Below are 23458 nucleotides of genomic sequence, written 5' to 3'. Positions count from 1 at the left end.
AATAGAGTCATTTAATGTGCAGTACTAGCCGTTATCTAGATCATGGGCAATTCTATTAAAGGAAATGTGCAAGGCCTTTAGGAAATGTTAAAAAATTGAGAGGTCATTAGTACATTTTCAGACAGATAGGCCCAGTCAAGATGTTAAAAAATATAGTACAATTAAATAAACATTACCACAGGCTTCAGATTCTCGAGCAAAGTATTTTTCAGAAATGTTGTGCAAATGTTTGGACAGTAAAATTGGTCACAAATGGAGCACTGACTTTCAGGTGTACTTTGGGGTTTTGACCAGGGATTTTCGTCGAATCTTAGTGGCAAATGGTGCATTCCTAAGCATAAAAGGCCAGTAATACTGTTCAACAGTCATTGATTACTGCATTGTGGCCAGTTTTTTCTTCAGGAATGTTATGACATTTTGCATTTCTAATTGAACAGAGTGATCACTATCCGCTTTAGTTAATTTTCCAATGTTCAGGAATAGGCACCACGAGGGAGATGTCCGAAAGCCAGAAGGGCCTTTTGGCAATGCCTAAACTCGACAAGGAGGCAATGCAAAGAATTACTAATTCACAAGAAATCAAAAGATATTGGCCCTCGTTACAAGTTTGCCGGTCCAGAAACAACGGTGCTGGTATGCTTACGAGGACCGTTGTTTCCGGACCGGCAAACTACGAGTCTGCCTGCCGGAGCTGCTGTGCACGACAGGTTGTAGCCCGACGGACACAGCGGCCACGGTAGGCAGACTGTCATGGAAGCACCAGTACAGTTAATAACAGAGCTGGTGCTTCCATGGTCCCCATCCCCATGGAGTCCTATGGGACTCCACAGGAATGGGGAGTTCTAATTTTCCAGCGCCTGACTTTCCAGACCGCCGGGGTTGTAATACGCCAGTGTTTCCGGGAAGTCTGGCGCTGGTAGATATTTACGGGTCCGGCGGCAACTCGCCGGTTATTCCGGCACGGTTACCGTCGGACTCTTAATGAGGGCCATTCTCTTAAAACTGTTGAACAGTTCATTGGACACAAAGGAAAGTGTCAGTTTGAGTCTTTGCTTGAAACTATCTTGGACAGAGCTATTGGCAAGCGGAATCCCCCAGTTTAGGAGGTGCAGGTTATAGAAATGGATGCCCTATGGTTCGATGCAGAATTCCGAAAACAAATTTGAAATATGATTCAATGAGTGGTGTATACACAGCTGGCCAGATTTATAGCTTCAAAAGGGCATATAAAAGTTGCTAAAAGACAAAAAAATGTTTTTGGAGAAATGGGAGCTTTTAGAGAGGGCTGTGTTTTCAAATGACACCAAATTGTTTTATGTTTAATGCAATTGTCGAGATAGGCATTATTCCTTCTTCTTGGACAAGTAGTCCTTGGCCCATTAGCCCCCCAAGGTCATAGACGATTTTATTACTGGATATTGCCAGTAAGATATTCTCAAAATGTTTGTTGCTCAGACTGGAGGAGTGGGCTCAAAGTAACAATATTTTGAAGCCCATGAGTTTCAGGGGAGGGCTGAGTACAGTGGATCACGGCTTCACTCTCAGCGAAAGGTTAAGGGAGGGAGATTATATGTGGCTTTTTTAGAATTAGAAAAAGCATTTGATTGATAGAAACATCTTGTGGCATAATTTACATTTTATTGCGGTCCCTAATCGTTTATTAAATCTTATCCAACTGTGACACACAGACCTCTCAGCATCTGCCCGATGTACAAGACAGGGAATTATACATTGTTGTCCCCACCAATAAAGGTGAACAGCAGCACGGATGTCTGTAGGCCCCAATCTAATACGTTCTAACTTTGACTCTAGTAGTTCTCTTAGGAAATGTATTCCACCCTCTCTTAAGGGTACTTTTCTATAGTATTCTTCTTTATGCCAATGACACAGCTATTTTGGATTTAACCCCGGCAAGTCTCCAGCAGGGCCTGCTATACATAAATGCTATTTTGGGAACTATAGTTTGAAATCACATATGAAAAAAAAAAAATGGTGTTCGGGAAAAGGGTGAAACCTTGAAGCTGGTTTTTAAATAAATGTAAAGATGAAGAGGTAGTTTCATTTTTATTTGAGCCTACTCTTCCTCAATCATTTTAAGAAGACAGCTGAAGGGACATTATTAAGAATTAAAGGGCTTTTTAAGATTCCATTTCAAGTTTGAGTCATTCTTACTGGACAATTGCCTGGAGATATACAAGCCCCTCAGCATCAAAAACGAGGACTCCCTACTAACATTTTAAAAAGCCCTGAAAACCTGGCTATTCAATAAATATTAACCCTAACTAATCCTACTCTACCACAGTACTAGAACACTACAGGCTTACCTCCCTTCATTGAGCTGATACATTAAATCCAGTACCTATGGCCCTTATGTATCTCCATGGGGCACCTTCAGACTAGTCGTATTGTTTTAAACGAATTGTGATCTGCTATTTTGACCCAGTGTAACTTAGTACATGAAACTTGACTTAGACTATGTGCAACGTTAGTATAATTGCTTTGATTTACTTGTCTGTAACTGCAACACTGTATAAAAATGTGAGAATTCATCTGCCATCTTTCGCTGTGATACCGTCGGGTCTCGGCGAGTAATAAATGTAATAAATAAATAAATAAGCCAAAAGTCTGTTCAATGATTTTCTTTTGGCAGCAAAATCTGGGGTGGTTGAAATAGCAGGTCACCTGGTAGCGTCATATGAGCTGAATTGGTGGTGTTCAGTTTGAAGGTCTTGGCCCAGTTAAGATTGTTAGCTTATTTTTTTTTTTTTTAAGTCTCCCCACGTAAAGAAAAATACTTGTGTTACGGTGGAGGTTGTAAGGCACCACCAATTTGGCATATTAATTCAACTCAAAATAGCTCTTAAAGCAAGAGCTTGACTGATCGGGAGAGAGGCAGATGTCCAAAATACACATGAGCTGCACTCTTTAGCTTTATAAGCAGACTTTTGTATAAATCGAAGACTGCAAGAACAAATCTGTGAAATAAGGTCCTCAAACTGCAGCAGGTTGATGCTAATGATGCAATTAAATGTATCCACCCCTCACTAAATGAAGGGGTGCAGGAGGAAGCACAACGTATGCTTGCAAAATGGGAGTGTATGAAGGTTTGGTTCATTTTCAGTTCATTTGTCGTTGTTTCTCCGTTTTGCATGAGCCTGTACATGCATGGGAGCTATTTTTTATATAATTAATTGTAATGATCAGGTTCTTTTTATAGCTTGTTTGAATATGTTTAAGCTGCTTTTTTATTTTGGGCTTGTTCGAGGTGAATTTATAATACATGTTTTTAAATGTTGCTAACTTAATGGAGAAATGCTATTGAATAAATATTGATTCATTAATACTGGTCATTCATGGTAGTCTTTACTGATCAATTCAGTGTGGCTTTGGACGTCATGGTAAAGCATGCATTCTAAAGCAGCTTTAAACTTTTACACTGGGGAAAAAGTGCTTAGGAATACAAAACATTTTTGTGAAGGATTTGGAGCCTCTTTTCTATAACCAGAAGGGATTTGACTCAAAACAGAGTGGCAAACATTGGTTAAAATTTTGGGCATTTGACGACCTCTTCATAGAGGGGTGCGGAATGTTAACTAGGTATTTGGATTAAAGGGCTTATTAACCTAGAGCTATTAACAGTAACTTAATTGTATTTAAATATAGGGCAAATTTGTCTTATCTGCCCATTACCCACGTGCCAGATGGGCAGAGTTGCAAACGATGACAATGTTTCCACTAGGGCACTATGCAATGATAAATATCGGTGACACTAAAGTAATATTTCTGATAAATATGATGCATGGTGGCATCGAACACAAAGCTCACTAGTACAAAAGGCAATGCATGCAAATTATTTAATAAAAATAAGTTGACCATGCATGCCACTTATTTGTCCAAACTGCTCCTACTAGCTGTACAAAGGAACAGAATATGACCTCTTTCTTCAGGACACAAACAAGGGAACATGGTTCAATTATTTTTCTCATTAATACGTTTGTCAGCTGGGCAACGTATCTGAAGATGACCGTTTTTTTAAAATTAACAATGGCACTGCTATAATAAGTAAAGACATTTACCGAAAAATTAATGGCATGGTGGAAAACTCAAATCTTGCATCTACAAAAATGAGCCAACTGGCACCACGGCGGCTCAGTGCCAACATTCTCGCATAGTCCAGGACTCTGTCCTGGCGATACTACTGCTGAGGTCTCATCACTTCAGCACCTACTTCTAGGCCTCCAAATCTTGGCCCAGAGCAACTGGTGAGCAACAGTTTAGGGTGCTGCGAGCAACACGTTGCTCCCGAACTATACGTTAGGGATCACAGGCTAGAATATTGTTAGAACAAAACACTTTCAAAAGTCTTCCTGAATTGATTTAGGGGGAAGGCAATCAAATCCTGGACACAAGGATTACTTTGTTTGAATACATTTTTTTGACTTTTGCACATTTTTGTTGAACATGAAATAGTTACATTTACCTTACACATTTTGGTTGTATATATTAGTACGAGGGCCAGATATATTTAGAAACAAGGTCAATTTTAGCTTAAGTTTGAAAGGCAGGAAAGTTCTTCTTGGGATAGGGACAGATAGATAAAAAGGGGATGCGATAAAGAAGGCTATCTATATCTGTATTTGTGAAAGTGTGTTTGTATGTTCAGGGTTGGCTCCAGCCCCATAATAGTTGGTGGAATGTTTGCCCCAGGTCGGCATACCAGTCTTGGGTGTACTGCCGATAGTGAAATTTGACCAACCCCACCCATTCGCTCCTGCACAGGGGTGAAGCAGGGTCCGGCCATGTGCTATCAGGATAGGCGATTTCGTGAGATTAACGATTTCACGATTTTCCAAAAATATAAAGTTATGACACAATAACACATACACAAGGCTATAGCAGACCCGCACGTGCATGTCAGCTATAGACCCGTGCAATGCTGGGTGGTACCGCTAGTTTACAATAAATATGACAAAGGTTGAGTTAAATCACAACTTTGTGTCCGTCTCTCATTTCTGACCCCTCACAGGCGGCTCAAGGGGAATACCATGCCTGTTTTAGACCTGTCCATTTGTCTGGGAAAGCCCCCTCTCCCTTATAGTGACTCAGTACCAGTGGAAACAGGACTTGAACCACAAACATCTGCCAGAGCCAGTGTATCTACATCTGGTGCTCCAAACAGAGTGGTGAGGGCAGCATTGCTGAAGGGAAACCACTGAATGGGCCATCTCTGTATATGTTTTTGTAGACTGAAATGTCGCCTATACCTACCCAAAAAGTTATTTGCTGTATTTGCTGCTGAAGGGCATATCCATCATCCACTTGAGCCATCCTTAGAAACTAAAGACCCCACAGTTGCCCACCTGGCGCAATATCAAGTCACCATGGCCCTGCAATGGATAAGCCAAGGTCTTAAGCTGCTTCTCCTTCCTAACAAATGCCCTGGATTCTTCCCTCGTCATCCTGGTAGAACTCAAGAACAGGGATCACTTTATAACAGATTTCACAGACATGCCTAACAAGGCTTGCTAGGGAGATTGCAGCCTTCAAAGTCATAGCAGCAGTGCTTATAGTTTTCTTTCAAAGGTCGGTTCCTTCCCTTAATGAGGAACTGAGCAAGGGGAAAGCGGATTCGAAGAATGCTTCTTCTTTCTCCCCATGTTATCTCTTGGCTTGGGGCAGATGAAGGGTTTTGCATGGCATGCCATGTAAACCATCATGCCAGATGCTGTCAATGATAGGAATAGATATTATGGTCATGTGTGCTTTCTCTCGTTTGGTAGAGCAAGCAAAATCCTAGGACAACCCTCCTAACGGACATAAAAAACTGGTATGCTAAACCTTTACAATAGTCTAGTACATCACAGTCCCAGCCAATGTAAACTAGAACCACAGGTATGCAAGGCTCCCTTCTAGGGAAAAGCGCAACTTAGAAAGAGAACTTCATGCAGAACTCATTGTATTTCCGGTCTGCATATATCAACCCAACAGCAAATCTGCCTTGCATTTCCCTCTCTCCCCACTAAACTAACCCACTTCTCTTTCAGATCCACAAAGTGCCTGGTGAGTATCGAAATGAAGCTTTCTGCGGTATAATTCCCAGGAATATGACATAACAGAAAGCATAGAAACTGCCATGCTTCTGTGGACATATGCTTATCCTTGAGGGCCCCACTGAAGGGGATCAAGGGAACCTTGCGGTCTTTGAATTTGAGAATGTCTGCTCTGATGGAATTGCCAGGCCCAACGTATCTACAGCCCTTTAAATTAAAGCTGATCTTGTTGAAGTTCAGATTTCTCAATCTGGCAATGTACCCAGAAAACTTGCATCACAAATGTAGCTACAGAATTGCATCCTCAGATTTGTCTTCCGTTTGAATTTCTTCGGCAGGGTATATTCCCTAAACGCAGATCCCTTTTGAATAAAAGAGAGTAAGTCCTCCTCATCACCTTCAAAGACGGTCCTGAACCTCTTAGAATGGTTGGCAAGTCATGGCACGTGAAGCATGACTTCTTTCAAATCTGAGTCCGTTGGAGTCAACCTCAAAAGGAGCGGCATCGCTTAAAAGAGAAGCATCTGAGGAAGTGGCCTGATCAAATATGTTTGCATAGCCATATTGAAGGTCACCCACTCCTCTGGTGTGGGTGAGGACACAGGGAAGGAAGGTCTATTTTCACTTGCCTGAAGAAAATCCACTTCTTGAATGTTGGTATCATCTCCAATGTATGGCTTGCTTATCAGGCACCCTTCCAACTGGCATATCTGGTGCTGACCTTGTTAGCCTAGTAATCTTCATTGCCTTCGAATAATCCATACTCCACGGTATAATGGCGTTTACAAAGACAGGCTAAATTTGGGACTGAGACTGATGACATTCTAGATATGCCCATAGCACGCTGCGCTGCACAGGGTACATGCTATATTTACCCTTTGTTGCCTTGACAACCCGCCTCTACCGCTACAGCGATCTGAACAGCTTAAGACGTGGACGCGGAAGCAGACCAAAGGTACGACTATGCATGCCACACTAGCCTGTTTTTTGTCCTGGCAGCGACACAGCAGAGAACATTATTTGACTCCCTGCCAATGCCTTTTACCCTGTAGGACAGTACAGACGAATCAGTTGAGACGCCCGCACTCTGCAAGAGCTTTGCAGCACACAACTCGGCTTCGAGGTCTGAATATTTGCGCAACCTAATAGAGGTTGTAGAACAGCGCCTACATAATAAGGTGGATAAGCACCTGTTGTGCTTTTGGTTTTAATTGTTAAGAACAATATGGAATGGGTACACAAACAGTGCTTTCACACTAGCTACGATCTTTACAGACTGATTAATGGGCCTACGGACTCCTGTCCCCCCTGCACTGTTTTTTGTCTCCCAACAGGGGAGGCAGGCGCTTGCCCTTGGTGCCAAAGATCCCAGCACACCGATACTGGAACTCAGCTCCTTGAGACGACAACGGTCCTGAAGAAGATGGCCTAAGCTAGACTGCCATCGAAACCGGTCAACCACACGGACCGCGAGGGCTCTCGTGATCCTATGGATGTCTAGATACACAAAAAATTGACACCCCATAGATTCTCTTTAGCTCACACTCACGCCGAGTGAGCTTTTTAGCTGATGGACTTCATAAGCCCATTATTATATAAAAATGATTGATTGAGTGGACCACACTGATTATACCTGGTGATCACAATACCCACGGGTAGATTAAAATATATAATCTACTAGGTGATAAGTAGCTGGTACAGCATTAGACCTGCTGGTGTCTGGCAGAATCTCATATCCAGTTCTGCGAGTACATCTACAGCGGATCAGTTGTGGCCCTGTCTCGTTTGAGTGTTGTGTGTTCCTTGAAACATTTTTTGAATATCATAATCGTTAGCATCGGGGACATGATTTTCTTATACTATGCCTATTAGATAGGCGTTCCAACACATGCCACCTAGTGCCAGGCACTCCTGTCAGGGATAGGGTGTTCTTCCCTTAGGGGAAGCTAGTACGCTGTTTTACCCCTGTCTACTTACGATTGATATGCGCACTGTGACAATTTGTTCTCCTGATGAACTGTTGCTTTTATGTTAAAAACTGATGACATGTGGCCACACTTTTCACAGGGCGTAAAGCACGATTTGAGTGGAGACATGAGAAAAAACATGGCTGTTCTGAAAGATGCTCCAACATACGACTGGAAAAAATGAGCTGAGGAAGATGTTGGTGGCACCAGGCATATTTACAGAAGGCAACGCCAGAGCCTCACGATAGCCCATGGTGGCTAGCTAAAAACTTTCCAGCCAAAACTCTGATGGAATTTTAGAACGTGAGGAGTATGTGGGCAGAAAATATACTTACCCTCTTGCTTACTTGCTCCAAAGTATCTGAGCATCAAAGACCTCCATATCTCGGTGCAACGTCCCCAAAACTAGAAGTGCCACAACCTGGCCAATGATGCCAGGATCTATGACACTGGAGAATGGAAACTGAGTTCACTCAGAAACGCAGAAACATGGGCAGGACACCCCATCATCATCTGATGGCAAACCACTATGGTACAATGAATAGAATAAGAGCAAGGAAGCTATGGTTGAGAAGAAGGAAAGGTCCCAAATTAATTCACCCCAAGTCTATTTAAGTTGAGACATAGGTGAAGTAGTCTTCAAGAAGCGTTTAGAGGCTAGGCCTGCACAATGGCAGGGTGCAACAGTGTATAGGAATGCATTGTTTCTATATGTTGCAAGAAATGTGGTTCTTGCACCCGTGGTGTGGATACATCGGTAGTCTAAAGGTATGTGAGAGAGGTCATACCAGTACTAATTCTACAAAGAATTGTTAATATTCCTGAATATGCAAATAAGTAGAATGATAGTGTGACAAATCTAGAGAATGTTTTTCTTCTCTCCGATGGGGAGCCGCCCACAAGACTGCTAGTCACTAACCCCCTAAAGAGATACATATTGTCCACAAGAAACCAGATACACAAGCATAGTTTGAGAGAGATGGATCAAACCCAGATGAGACAGATATTAACAACAAGGAAATATCCAAGCAGAGTGTAAACCCAGCAGCCCAATAACTGTCCAAAGTGATTAAGCAAAGAAGCAAGAGTCCAAGATAAAGAGCAGGGTCAGGCAGTCCATGAGAGAGTTTTGAACATAGCACACACACACAGATTTCAACCCTGAGAAGAGGCATAATTGCTCTGGAAAGGGGACTGACAAGTTTTATCCCTGAGCAGATGGAAGGGGATGAGAAAGTATGCCGTTTTCTGCTTCAGTGAAACTTCCAAGTTTGTGGATGATTGAAAGGGAAGCCAATTTATTTGTAAAGGCTTAAGAAGTGACACAATCTTGCATGAAAAGCAGCAAAACTGGGAGACTTGGTACAAGAGACTGTTGGCAAAGACCAACTATAGAGAACTGTGGCGAACACTTATTTTCAATAACCGTTAAGCGAGGAGGGGTCAGCCACAAGATCCTAACCTCATCAGAGCAGTCCTGTCAGGTTTTGTAAAAGATATTCTGATTAACCATGTCCAGTGGTCCGAATATATGAATGAGGAGGTGCATTTCAATATAAAAATGGATCAAGTACTGAATACAACATGAAACATAAAAACACATTAAAAAAAGAGCAAGACCCACAAATTGAAATAAAACAGGACATTTTGGATCTTGGACAAATCTATGAAAAGTGCTATCTGATATCAAAGTCCAAAAGGAGATCAGAAATGCTGAAAACGTATTACTCCAAACTAACACTTCAAAACAATGTTGCTTTGCAGTGAATTGGGGTACTCACTGAAAAGTCCCTCTTGGGTGTCAGTTTCTTAGGGAAGTGATCAAAGGCGTATTGCTTAGTGCAGACAGGATGCCGATTCCGGTGAATTTTGTAGAAAAGATGTGCTGATTTATCGAGTCGGTAGTCGCATATGTACACATCCTGTTCTTTCACTCCCTTTGGTCTTCCTGTAATCCCAAAGTTGAAATCGGAAGTGAAAAAATCACCTTAATGTGGTCAAATGTTAGAGTTTCGGACATAAAAGAGCCTATATAAGGACGTTAGTTTTTCTATAGTTACAAGTAGTCTCTTTCTGCTGCTATCATATCGCAATTAAAACAGATTATTAATATGGTGGTGTTCACTTACCTTTACAATATGTGTAAAGGTCCAGCACACAACAGGTGCCGACTACTGCTTCCAATGGAATAATTTCATATAAGGGTACACGGAAAAGCTCATTGTGATAGAACCTTCGTGAAGGGGAGTGGTGTGTTTCGTGTGGACGGAAATAATGATGGCCAAACGCAAACCGTTCACCTCTGTAGAAAAGATATAAGAAAAAACAAATTTGTGATCAACATGAGGACATTCACCATAGAGCTAAAAATATTTTCCTTGTTAGAAAAAGGAAAATTACTTCTTACATGCAACAATGGTTTCACAGCTTAACATGTGCTTCAGATTGATAAATATTCCATCATCTAACTGGCTGATTTTGCAAATTGCACTTGGCTATTGTAAAACGTTGCTCTCTGGGTTTTGATATTAAATAACTCTTGGCATCAACGATGGCTAATACCTCAGACACCATTTTAGTTCCCTCAGTCTTCCTCGTAAAGTCATATCTATTAGAACGGCTACCTTTAATGTCAGTAATGTAATAGCGCTTTCGTTCACTGATTCTAACAGTGGTGACAAGTTTAGTAAGGACAATTTTTGAATCACATGTTTGTGCTGAGAGAACATTTGGAGATACAATTAATTTGTTTTCCTCTCCAAGTGCTTTAATGATATGATTTTTTTAATAGCTATTGGATTTTGGGTTTGGATATACTGATGAAGCTCAAACTGTCATATATGATTTCATTTGTGCATATTCTAAACCCATCATTATTAATGTTAGTAAAAACATTATGGCACCTGATATTGACTTCTGGAGTGTTACGTGCTGCTATTGACAAAATACATTTGTTTCTGCATTTCAGCATATGAACCCATTGTGGTTAATATTCTTCCTTCTTTCAAAATGCTGATGCATTCGTATTGTAGTCCTAGGTTTTCTCCATTTTGTGGATATGTGTTGCAACATATTTTGACTGAGCTCTCGTGATTGTTGAGCTCCTCATGACTTAACAGGTCTGCACGATAGTGGTGTATTCTCGGTACGTGCACTGCTATCAATGTCAGGAATAGATTCTTTATTACTTCTGATTTTTCCATTACAACACCTACAATAAATATACAGTACAGTAATAAAATCAGCACAGTATTTAAAACTAGCAGACATTGTGCAATGGGGCGACAAACAATCAGCTGTAAAATTCATATACACAAAGAAATTGTAATATCAGACAAGAACAATTCAAAGGAACGATTTTTCCCTAGAAAATCCTGATAAATTCTTTCCTTACATACATAGATCACAAATAAAAATCTCACTATTACAGTTCATTATCACGAACAATGCTGCTTGATAAGTTTCAGGCCTTTTTAAAGTGGGGCTCAAGCCACTTTTTCCATTGGATACTGTAATTCCTGCAGATTAGTAGAAAATGCCCCAGGTCTTCTTCAACTCCCATTCCGCAATTCCATTTCTTAGAAGCAACACCCCCTTTCCAGTTACCACAGGCATTTCATGGGAGTACGTTGAGCCTAGGCATCAGCATGCATTTCCTGCAATCATATGATTTATAATTGGATATTTCTCCCCAACTTCGAGAGACAGCAGAGTAGCTTTATAGAACTTAAGGGATGGTACAGTACCCACGTTTGCCAGGCTAATTCTTTATCACGGCAAAGGGCTATCCTAGACAACTCGTTTTTAATTTTTAAGAATTCAGGTGGGGTTAGTTCCTTCACTTCCTTGTAACCCCACCTAGTTAAAAGAGCACAGCTCTTATTGTACCATGTAGATTTCCTTTTAGTTTCGGAGCAAACAATCTCTGCCAGTGCATTCTGTATGTTGGGCTTCTTTAAAAAGAATGTGGCTATCCTCAAATGCGCCAGTATGGCGATATTTGGCACACCCAATTCCATCCGGATTGCACTATTCGGTGCTTCCGGTGGAAGGCCTGTTTTTCAACAATTGATTCTGGGCCACCCACATCTGGTCACAGTTAGCGAACCCACAAATCGTGCTCCCATACAGAAGCATTGACCTCACTTTAGGTCTGTATACTTAAGGCATTTCTTCAGGATATGGGCAACAAATGTACAATAAAACCTCATCAGACCTCCCCACCCTGGGCTTTATTTTCGCTACAGTAGCTTTAATATGAGAGGCCCAGTTTCCAGTCCTATCGAAGGTGAGCCCCAAGTAGCAAAAATAAGTTACCACTCTGATTGTTTTGCCAATTAAGTTCCACACATAGCTGTGTTCCCCTTTCCCAAAGACCAGGATTTTTCTTTTTCCCATATTCAGCTTTAAACCATTTATGCGAAACTAATTTTCTATATACTCCAAACTCTTCTGGAGCACCCCCGGTGTTAGATTAAGTAGTGCTGTATCATCAACAAACAAGAGCGATCCAGATGGAACATTATGGAGAGTAGGTGGGAGAGTTCTAGTCCCACTCTATTTGGGATTACCCTTGTCTAACACCCTTATTAGTAATAAAATCCGGGGTAAAACCTCTGTTTGATGGACAGTAGACTCCTGCATAGATATTAAAGTGTCAGACTTGTATTCGGTTTAAAAGACCTTTAGGGACCTTGAGGGTTTCCAAGTTCCTATCAGTGGAGTCAAAAGAGACGTATAGTTTGCCCCTAGTCAAATATGTGTATATATATATATATATATATATATATATATATATATATATATATATATATAAATATATATATATATAAATATATATATATATTTATATATAAATAACTCACCGTAATCGTGTTTCTGATGCTTGTATCTGCTTAGATTCACATGCTGTGCATAGGCCGACATCTAGTGGAAGCTGCACAGTATTACAGTTTGTTTTTCGAAACTCGAAAAAGGGGCGTCGAACTAGGGCGTGCCAGTAATACTATCCCTAGTGTGATGTCCACTGTACCCATGATCCTCACGCGTGTATGACCCTCAGATTGTATTTTTTCTGACATGAGGTAGCATGAGGAGTAGCGTGAGTACAGAGTATCCAAGCAGATAAGATAGATAAGACTACAAGCATCCATGCGCATTCTCTCAGAAGGGAGGAAGGCCGGCAGCATGTGAATCTAAGCAGATATAAGCATCAGAAATACGATTACAGTGAGTAATGTATCCCTTCTGAGGCTTGTGGAATCTGCTTAGATCAAATGCTGTTCATAGATTAGCGAGCAGTGTTAGAAGGAGGTGGGATGTGAGAAGGGTCATAAGCGAACAAATGTCTTAGAACCGCTTGTCCCACTTGTGTATCTGTCTTGGAATGAGTGTCAATGCAGTAGTGCTGAGTAAAGGTGTGAATAGAGCTCCATGTAGCTGCTTTGCAAATGGTATCAAGGGGTACATTTGCAATGAAAGCCAGAGTGGCTCCAGTACCTCTTGTAGAGTGGGCACTCGGCGTAAAAGGCAGCGTTTTATCTAAAAGGGAATAGCACAGTTGGATACATCTGACTATCCACCTAGAGATGGCATTCTTAGAGACGCAATCTCCCTCTCTGCCAGGAGCTATGGAGACGAACAGTTGATCTGTCTTTCTTAGCGGCTTGGTCTTGTCTACATAGTAGAGGACTGCCCTCCTCACATCTAGTGTGTGGAGTTTCACCTCAGCAGAGCTTTTGGTTTCCGGGAAGGCCGGTAGCTCAATAGACTGGTTAACATGGAATTTGGAAATGAACTTATGTGAGAACCTAGGGTGAGTGCGTAAAACCAGTTTATCCTTATGAACTTATAAAGAAAGGATCCTGCAATGACAAATCACTGACTATTCTTATGGATGTGATGGCTACTAAGAAGGCAGTTTTATAAATCAAGTGTTTGAGACTAGATTTGTGCATGGGCTCAAAAGGGGGGTCCCATGAGCTTAGCAAGTACCACATTAAGGTCCCAACCTGGTGGTGGGTTAGAAATTGGAGGGTGGAGTCTCTTTACCCCTTGCATAAATGCTTTGACAACTGGCACTTTCCACCATGACACCTTGTTATAGGAAGTGGTGTAGGCTGATAAAGCTGCCAGGTGTACTTTAAGTGAGTTAAACACTAACCCTGCATCCAATAGATGGATGGAGCATATAGGTGACGACATTAGAAGGAGTACAATCAACTGGGTTGATTTGCTTATTCTGGCACCAAATAACGAATTGTTTCCATTTGTCATAGTAACAGTGCAAGTTTTCTTGACTCTCAAGATATCCATACATCTCTGGGGTAAATTGAGATGTCCGAACTCTATGACTTCAGGAGCCATGCTGCCAAGTTCATGGAGTTGGGCTGAGGATGCACTTTCAGTCCCTCGTGCTGGGAGAGTAGGTTGTACCAGCACAGGAGTTTGATGGGGTCGCACACCGCCAATTTGCACAGGTGTGGGTACCACGGTTGTCTCGCCCACATAGGAGCAACTAGGATGAGCGTCATCGGTTCCCTGTGGATCTTGTTGACCACCTTCCTCATCAGAGGGGTTGGTGGAAAAGCATACGCAAACATCCCTGACCAATTCATCCATAGGGTGTTCCCCTTGGAGCCTGGCTGGGGGAACCTGGATGCGAAGTCTGGGCAATGCCCGTTTTCGCTTGTGGCGAATAGGTCTATAGTGGGGAAACCCCACTGGGAGAAGAGGTCTCCTACGACTTCTTTGTGTAGTGTCCACTCGTGTTCTTCTGGAAGGGGATCCCTGCTCAGAGCATCTGCTAGCGAGTTGAGATCCCCTGGAACATGTTGGGATGACAAGTAACTCTTCTGTTTCAGTGCCCATCTCCAAATTTTCTGCGCAAGCTTGGCCAGATTTGGCGAACGAGTGCCCCCTTGTTTGTTTAAGTAAAACATTGCTGTTGTGCTGTCTGTTAGGATCTTCACTGACAGGTTGGATAGGAGGGGTTTGAATGCCCAAAGCGCTCTGAAAACTGCCAGACGTTCTAGCAGATTTATGTGGTTCTGAGCCAATGTGTGAGGCCAGAGACCCTGAGCTGTGCGGTGAAGGTAGTGAGCTCCCAACGCTGCCAGGGAGGCGTCTGTTGTGACGACGGCCTGAATCTCTGGATTGTAGAAGGGTTTCCCCTTCATAAGATTTTCTCTTGTCCACCAGCGAAGACTTTGTACTAGTGTTGGCGAAACGACCACTACATCATCCCACTGACCACTTGCTTGAGACCACTGTTTCGCCAACCATTCCTGCATGGGTCGCATGCGCAGGCGCACGTGGGGAACCAGGTAAATGCAAGATGCCATCATGCATAGCAAATGCATCGCTTTGCGCACCCTTATTTGGCGACCAGACTGAAATTGAGGAATTTGCAGCAACAGATTTCAAATTCTTTCCTCTGATGGAAAGGCCACCCCTCTTGGGTGTTTAGGGCAGCTCCTAAGAACTGTTTTGAGCTGCTTGGCACCCGGCTTGATTTTTTCTCATTGCTTGAGAAGCCCAATTGGAAGAGGAGGTTGATTGTTCTTTGAATGTTTAATCTGAAAATTACAGGGGTTTACCCTGTGATAAACCAGTCGTCCAGGTAAGGGTACACTGGGATTGCCTCCCTGCCTAGGTGCGCCACCACCACTGCCAGTACCTTGGTGAATACCCTTGGAGTCGAGGCTATACCGAAGGGCAGCACACCCTGAACTGGTAGTGCTGGTTGTCTATTTTGAAACGCAAGAATATTCTGTGCGCTGGGAACATTGAAATATGAAAATAGGCATCTTTCATATCCAATGTTGCCATGTAATCCCCCTTTTTTAGTAAGGGGATTATCTCTTGGAGTGTAGTCATGCAGAATTTTTGTGGCTTGACATACTTGTTTGCAGGGCGTAAATCTAATAATGGGCGCATTGTTAGATCTTTCTTTGGCACAAGGAAGTAGGTGGAATAAATACCCCTGTTTACCTGGGACAAGTTCTATGGCGCCCTTTGCAAGTAGAGTGGCGATCTCCTCGAAAAGGATTTTCTGGTGCTCCAACGAGTGTACCTTGTCTTGGTGGATGGTCGTGGGTGCGCGCTAATAGTTCTATACCGCATCCTGCGGACAGCACCCATCTGTCCGAAGTGATCCCCTTCCCATGCGTGGGTGAAGGTGGAAATGCGGCCCCCTACCGGGGATGCATGGTAGGGGACCCGAAGCAGAACGTCACTGTTTACTAGGTGGCATACCACCTCTGGCGGGGCTGCCTCTACCCCTAGTGCGGGCCCTGCGCTGGCCTCTCGTGAATCCCTGTAATGTTTGGAACCGATTGTTGCCCCATGAGGTTCCTTGATTTTGGTAGTAGTTGGAATCCCTCTGGGAGCTTTGGCTGCGAAAGCGAAGAAAACTATTTCCCCTCGGACCTGGGGGTTTGTGAGTTGGCCGAGAGATTTTAGGGTCTCGTACTCATCTTTAGATGTCTTTAGGGCCTCTTCCACTGACCCTGCCGAATAGACTGTTCGGCTCTACTGGCATGTCTATAAGCGTGGCTTGGGTCTCGGGTTTGAACCCCGACTGCCTTAGCCAAGCGTGCCGCTTTATTACTGCCCCTTCAGCTATCAATCTGCCAGCATTATCTGATGCATCAAAATTTGTCTTGAGGATGTATCCAGATACGGACCTTCTGTCTGCTGCAATTTGGGCCAAGTGGCCTTTTAGTGGTTCAGTTGCAGAGGCTACTAGAGCAGCTACTGGTTCCCACTGATGGCAATTATAGCTTGCTAAAGAGTGGTACTGTTAGCAATACGTGCCTGATAGGCTGACGTGGAGGCAACTTTCCTACCCAGAGCATATATTCTTTTGCTCTCCTTCTCGGGAGGCGCTTCTGAAGAAGCTAGTGGTGTACCTGCCCTCTTTCTGGTGGTTGTTACTACCAGGGAGTCGGGTTTTAATTGACCCCTTATGTACATGGGATCGGAGGGTGCGGGCCGGAATAATCTTTCCACTCGTGGATTCACTGCACAAGTAAGATTTGGGTTACCAGCGGGTGATCAATTCTATGCTGGATTGATTTTAATATTGGGATAGCCTAGGTAATGGCGCCCTTGTCCCATAGGGATTTCGCAGAAGAAATCCTATCTTCTTGGAAACCCTATGTGTCTATTTGAAAATGAGCTGCTGCTTTAGCTAGCGCCTCATTGAGGAGTGGCTGATTATCAATTGGTGAGTCATTCACCAGGGGTTCCCTATGAATTGGGGAGTCAAGACTGTAGGCTTCCGCCCCATCCTCCTGTTCCTCTTCATGGTCCTCGTCATCCCCATAAGAAGAAACCCCCGTCTGGTCTTCCAGCATGTGTGTTTCTGTCTCCTCTCCATATGACTCTGGATGGTAAGGTTCAATTAGCAAAGGGTCTGAAAACAATCCCTGCGCCAGAGCCTCAGAGCAGAGCCTTTTAGTAGGGGGTTGAGAGTCATTGGACCCCGAAGGGGCAGAGGTAGCTGGTGTGTTGGCAAAGCTATGGAAATAGTTTGGGTCTTTCTCATAGAAGTCTGCAAAAAAATACATCCTTCTCATCACCCTATCAATGTCAGCTGAGTTCCATTCCTTGGAATTGGGAATAAACCTCTCCTGTTCTGGTTTCTCATCCATGCCCATATCGTGAGGAGTGGCAGGGACAATTTTACTCTTGGAGAAATCCAAGGTCCCTGACACTACTCCCATCACCTTAGGAGCCTTCCATTTTTCCTTATGGTGTTCTGAAGGTTTCTTGTGTTGTTTATCCCCCCTTCCCGTGACTAGAGGAATGTTTACCAGAGGTTTTAGGGGTTTCGACGCATCGCGTTGAGGTTCGGAGGTGGTCTTTGACGCTTTGCGTCGAGTTTCGGAGATAGTAGAAGGAAGGCGCCGAACCTCAGGGGTAGTAGTTACGCACTTTGACTTGGGAGCATAGAGGTCGGAATCGTCTTCTGACGATCGAGCCTCTGGGAGTACGGCACCTTTTCCAACCACGGACGGTTGGTCTTTGTCATGTGGCGATCGCAAACGCGAACGCCCAGAGGACACAGAATCATTGGACCGCTCTCTTGGTGCCTGCTGTTGCCGATCGCTCGACACGCGTGTCGAGTCACGGCTGGGGCTGATGTGTTTAGAGGAAGTGGTGTGGTTTGCTCTTCTGCCGCCGGGTGTTGGCCCCATAACTGGCCCGCTGGCCAGTCCTCTGAGGTCGGAGGCTTGCGCGTGGGTGTCTGAAGTCACCCCTCTGCCCTCGCCGTCCGATATGGTGGCGTTGCTGCCATTGCTGAACAACCCTTCAACATCCATGGCCTCTAGCTGTCTGGCGTAGTGGGCCCAGCGCTTCGTCGAGCGGTCCTTTAGTGTCTTTGGCTTGAAGAGCTTACAAGCTCCACACGTAGCCTCGGGATGGTCTCGTGGGAGAGACAGATTGCACGTATTGTGCTCATCTACCCAGGGAAACTTCCTGTTACACTTAGGGCAGAATTTGAAAGGAGTACTCTCCATATATGTAACTATGGCAGCGGGCTGTGTATATGTAGGAAATAAATGTGGGAAAGTTATGACCACCCCCACACTCCTTACTTGTACAGGGCCGAGGCCAGAGGCCTTCCAGGGCCAAAGGTCTGTCATGTAGTTTTCGACAGTTGGTTCCCTCGCTCTTCGCTGACGTTGATCTTCGGTGTAGGATGGAAGATAACGGGGAAAGATTTTAACAATATTTAGGTGTAATTGGCAAATGCCAAGGGAACTCTGCAACATGCTTCCAACAAGTATGGCGTAAAAAAACAATCGGAGGGTCCGACACATGTGAGGGATCGTGGGTACATGGGACGTCACACTAGGGATAGCATTAGTGGCACGCTCTAGTTCGACCCCCTTTTCGAATTTCGAAAAACAACCTAATACTCTGCAGCTTCCACTAGATGTCGGCCTATGCACAGCATGTGATCTAAGCAGATTCCACATGCCTCAGAAATATATATACACGTTTAGGTATGTTTGCGTACTCCGCTAATGCAATTCAGCAATGTTAGGTTGCCTTCTGCTGTCCAAATGGCAATGTGCACCTGTATGTGACCTTCCAATTCAACAACAGCCATCATATTCACAAACAGAATGAGCATGGTTCTATGCGGTCACCTTTAGCTTCCACTATCGCAAACATTCGGAATAATTTCAAGTTACTTCTTTCCACCCCCACTTCTCTTCACAGGGCACAGCGATTCCATGTCAATAAACATTTAATTACTGGCTCAAGTTTCAGTCTAAAGAGCGAAACGCTGTAAGACGAATGCCTTCTCACGAGCTAAAACTGACAGCAGGTGCTGTAATTATGCTACTACACATTCTTATGCCATTACAGGGACTCTGCAATGGAACAAGGTTGACAATTACGTGTCTACAGCGGCACATCACGGAGGCCTGTGTAATAGATGGATTAACTTAGATGCTGTTCTTATACCACGCAATTCCATCTGATACAAATATGTCTTTCAAATTCAAAAGAAGACAATTTCTTATACATTTAGCCTTTTCAATGACCATTAACATGTCACAGTGACCTACGCTCCCCTTCCTGGAAGCGATCAGTGACAAGTCTGATATTTAATAAGGGGGACAGAAGTGACCCTATGAACTACCGACTGATCTTGACCTTTAAGATATGCTAGAACAGCGTAGTTTATGCCGGGAACAGCTGCTTAAAAATAAAACAATGATCTAAAGTGATAAAGCCTTTTCTAAACCCAACTTGGGAAGAGCTCAAAATATTGGTATTCTCTGCCAATTCCTCGAGCCTGTACATTATACATTTACTAAAAGGCTTGTCAGTCGTATCCAACAAGGAAATCAAGTTGATAACAATTGGGGTGCCAGTAAAGCCTTTCTTAAAAATTGGAACAATAAGACTCCCACTCCAGGATTTCGCTGCAAAACAGCATTAAAAAACTCAGCCTTTCATCTTTCCGAGGTAGATAAATGAGCACTACAGACCGTGGGTAATAAGCAGTGCTCAGATACCTGAGGGTTTGTAGCGCTATATAAATATAAATATAAATGCTAACACCCAAACCAGGGTTAGAAAAGATTTGGTAATACTTTGTCCATTCATCCGGGGGGATTCCCCCAGCACCCCCTGGGTCTTCAAAGCCTTCTGCCACTACTTTCCAAAATCTTTTAGCATCTTTTTTTGAGACGACCTTCTACATAATATTTGAGAGATTAATTATATAGTGTCTCTTTTTCCCTCAAAGGAGATTTGTAATCTTTTTTTGTGAAGGTTCACCCCAGATACCTACCAACATCGTACGGCAGCATTTAACCGGAATTCTGATGCTCTGCAGTCTATCATACCTAGGCGCACTCCCTCTCCCTACCAAATAGGGTTGCCCCACGGTAGCCGAAGGTGCATCACTCTTAGGGCCTCCATGAGGTATTGAAATTCTAAAAACAGTTTCCCTCCAGTATTTATCACTCTGGAGTCTTGCCGCTCTAGTCCTGATTTCTGTGAGATTAATAATGTGCTCAAAGAAGGCTTTCTCTACTTTCTTTGTAGTCCAGTGTGGTTGGAGTGATCGAGGCCGGGGATTCAGAACTATAATGGTTTGAGGATTTATCACAAAAGTAAGAGGAAAATGGTTTCTATCGGGCCACTGACCATCATAAAGTCTAGAACCCTCTGGAAGAAGTAGCAGTCCACCATACAGCAATCTTTGATGGATGAAATATCGCCCCAGTTAAAAGTGCATCCGCAGGGTTTATCACTTGCGCATCGACCATTGAGCTCCACTAGACAATGATCGAACATAAAAGAGTTGAGCTCATTGCTCCGCGGGTCACGTTGATTTTTAAGGTTCCTGGCGTGGATTATACAAATATCCTCTGATAGCTTTCTATCCTCGTTTGTGCTCATTGGAGTCCCCAATTTAGCGTTAAAATCACCCATAATTATTCTATTAAAGGCCCACTCATGTTTAATATTAGCCTCAGCCAATTTCTTCAGTACTTCGTCAATAGGTTTGCCCCTATTAGGAGGGAAATATACATTTGCTAATAACCCCTTTTGGTCGTCTGCATCTTTTAAAGTAACTCCAAAGACATTCCTGGTCCCAAAGCTAACTCGCTCTATCTTGAATGGGAGGGAACTCATTAGTATGGCTATGCCCCCAGTGGGTCTTCCGCTAGCCTCCTTTAGAGCAAATTAGAGAAGCCATTATATCCTTTGAGGGTAAACTCAGTCTGAAACCAAGTTTCTTGGAGGCCTATAATATTGTAACCCCTCGAAAGGTTAACCATCCCTCATCCTCTACCTTCCCTTTTATACCTGCCACATTCCATGATATCAGTTTTAACAAGATCTCATTTCCCAGTTCTAAGAGCACTTTGGTAGGATATGTGCCATGTAACCGTATACTGTATCTGGCGAGTGGGGGAATAATTTCAGTACACGCCTTGGCATTTGAATATCCTGGCTTGATTATTTTATTGGCTCAACCTTCGATGTCGAAGCTTTTCAAATGTCCTTATTATTGCCCTTCTCATGAGAGCACCTCACTTTGTATGCACGTTACTAGCCAATAAGGGGTCATACCACGAATCATGTAAATGGCAAATCTTGGAGTTTCCATCCAAATAGACTTTGATGCCAATGGCTCCCTTCATTAAATGAGGCAGGCCCTAAAATGGTGGTAGAAGACAATTTGTCTGAAATGCCTTACGGTGACATCACGCAAGGTTCCAACTTTCCAGCTCCCAGTTGTAATATTCAATAGTAAATCTTAGATTTCCACCAAGGAGGCCTCTATGGATGCCAAATGAATAGAAGTGGCAGTGTCTCCCTCGATTAGTTGATCCTCATCGAATCAATGTCAATTGGTGCTGTATTGCCCAATTGCCAAATATGTGTGCATTTAGTGAAAGTTCAACAGAATGTGTTACACCCTGCTTATTGATTAAACATGTTTTTTACCCAATTACATTTTTCCTTTTTCACAAGTATCACTATAAACAGTGTTTGTAAAGTAGTTTTAGTTCCAAAACATGGATGTGTAACTGGGTGTATAGAGCATTGAATTTCACTTGTATTTTGTTTAAAATTGTTCTTATCCTGTAGAGGAAGTGTATATGGTAAGGGTAAGCTTGGGAAATGGATCTATGAAATAACTTATTTACAAAGCTTTATATGGTACAGACGGCTAGCCAAGACACTATAGTGAAAGGTGGGAATGCTTAGAGGATAACCAAGACAAAAGATGTGGTAAACAAGACTATAAATGAGAAGATGGCAGCTGATGATAAAGTCATATGATGATCTCTAAAATAATACACACTAAGAAATGCCTGTTACATGTTTCAAAACTTTTTGTTCAGGTTGAATTGTGAAACTAAGGTACAGGAGGAATCTCTGTAGAGTGTGAGCCGGCAGGTCGGCAGGGACAAATGTGGAATGTACATAAATTAAGACTGAGTTTTGTCGTAATGAGTGAGACAGGAAAAGCCCCTACCAGATGAAAACATGATACCACATTGGAGCTAGTAAACCCCATGGCCATGTAAAACATTAGGTATACAGTCAACAATGTACCCTCTTCAAAAGCCAGAATTGGAGGGACAGAGAATCGTGCCACCTTGGCTACAACATAGTATAGACGGGGACCCGAGCAGACTATCTGCGCTACTCCCCACTCACCTGAGCTGTGGCCCTATGACATGGTTCCCCCTTTAGCACTCAGAATCTCCTACACCTATTAATAACCCAGAATTAACGAGACGTCGTGGCCCTGAATCTCAAAAATCAGGATCACCAGGATTAACAGGCATTTCTAAAAAATCAGGCTTAACAGGCATTACTATCTGGAACATCGGTCTCCAGGTAGTGGGAAATGGAAGGGAGACACAGAGTTAGTAGAATTGTCCACGATCATAAGGTTACATCAGTAAGAACAGTGGGAGCCCCCAATAGTCCGGTAATTGACATACCATTAGGACCTCTTAGACACCATCAGCATGGAAATACGCAACACATTCTCGTTTCCCTGTCAGGAACGAGGAAGAAGCACACACGCATGCGCAGGTCGGTAGTGTGCGAGCCTCAGGGTGGCGCACTGCACACTCTGCGCACGCGCAGAACGAAATGCGATCAGGACATGGGCGTCGCGCTTATCACCCGCGCATGCGCAGTGGGTTCTGTTATAAACACCCCACATGCGCATGCGCGATTGGGAAGCGGCCTGGCCCGCCGAAACGCATGCGTACAAGTACTTAAACAACACCTAACACAGTCTACATTTGCAAGTTCACGGACCGGAGGAAGCACCTCGAGAACCGGACACCTGACGACTCTGGGCACACACGCACCTCGCGTAGAGAGGTGAGGGATAGGTCACTACCCAACCAGCAAACCAGCTCCTTCTTTGCCACG

At 43.4% G+C, this 23458-nt stretch overlaps 1 protein-coding gene across 2 annotated transcripts in view; it reads right to left on the bottom strand.

The window, feature by feature from the left end:
• Nucleotides 1–23458, bottom strand: part of ASH1L (ASH1 like histone lysine methyltransferase) — a 2936548-nt gene that overhangs the window by 304391 nt on the left and 2608699 nt on the right. For both annotated transcript variants that reach the window (XM_069650029.1, XM_069650033.1), the window contains exons 24-25: nucleotides 10147–10319; nucleotides 9799–9965 (exon numbers count right to left, since the gene is read on the bottom strand). In XM_069650029.1, coding sequence (XP_069506130.1) covers nucleotides 9799–9965; nucleotides 10147–10319 — 340 coding nt within the window. The remainder of the gene's footprint in view (nucleotides 1–9798; nucleotides 9966–10146; nucleotides 10320–23458) is intronic.

Source organism: Ambystoma mexicanum, chromosome 1p (genome assembly GCF_040938575.1).
Source record: "Ambystoma mexicanum isolate Mex_15411 chromosome 1p, UKY_AmexF1_1, whole genome shotgun sequence".
NCBI classification, from domain to species: domain Eukaryota; kingdom Metazoa; phylum Chordata; class Amphibia; order Caudata; family Ambystomatidae; genus Ambystoma; species Ambystoma mexicanum.
This window is presented reverse-complemented; position numbering and strand designations above follow the sequence as displayed.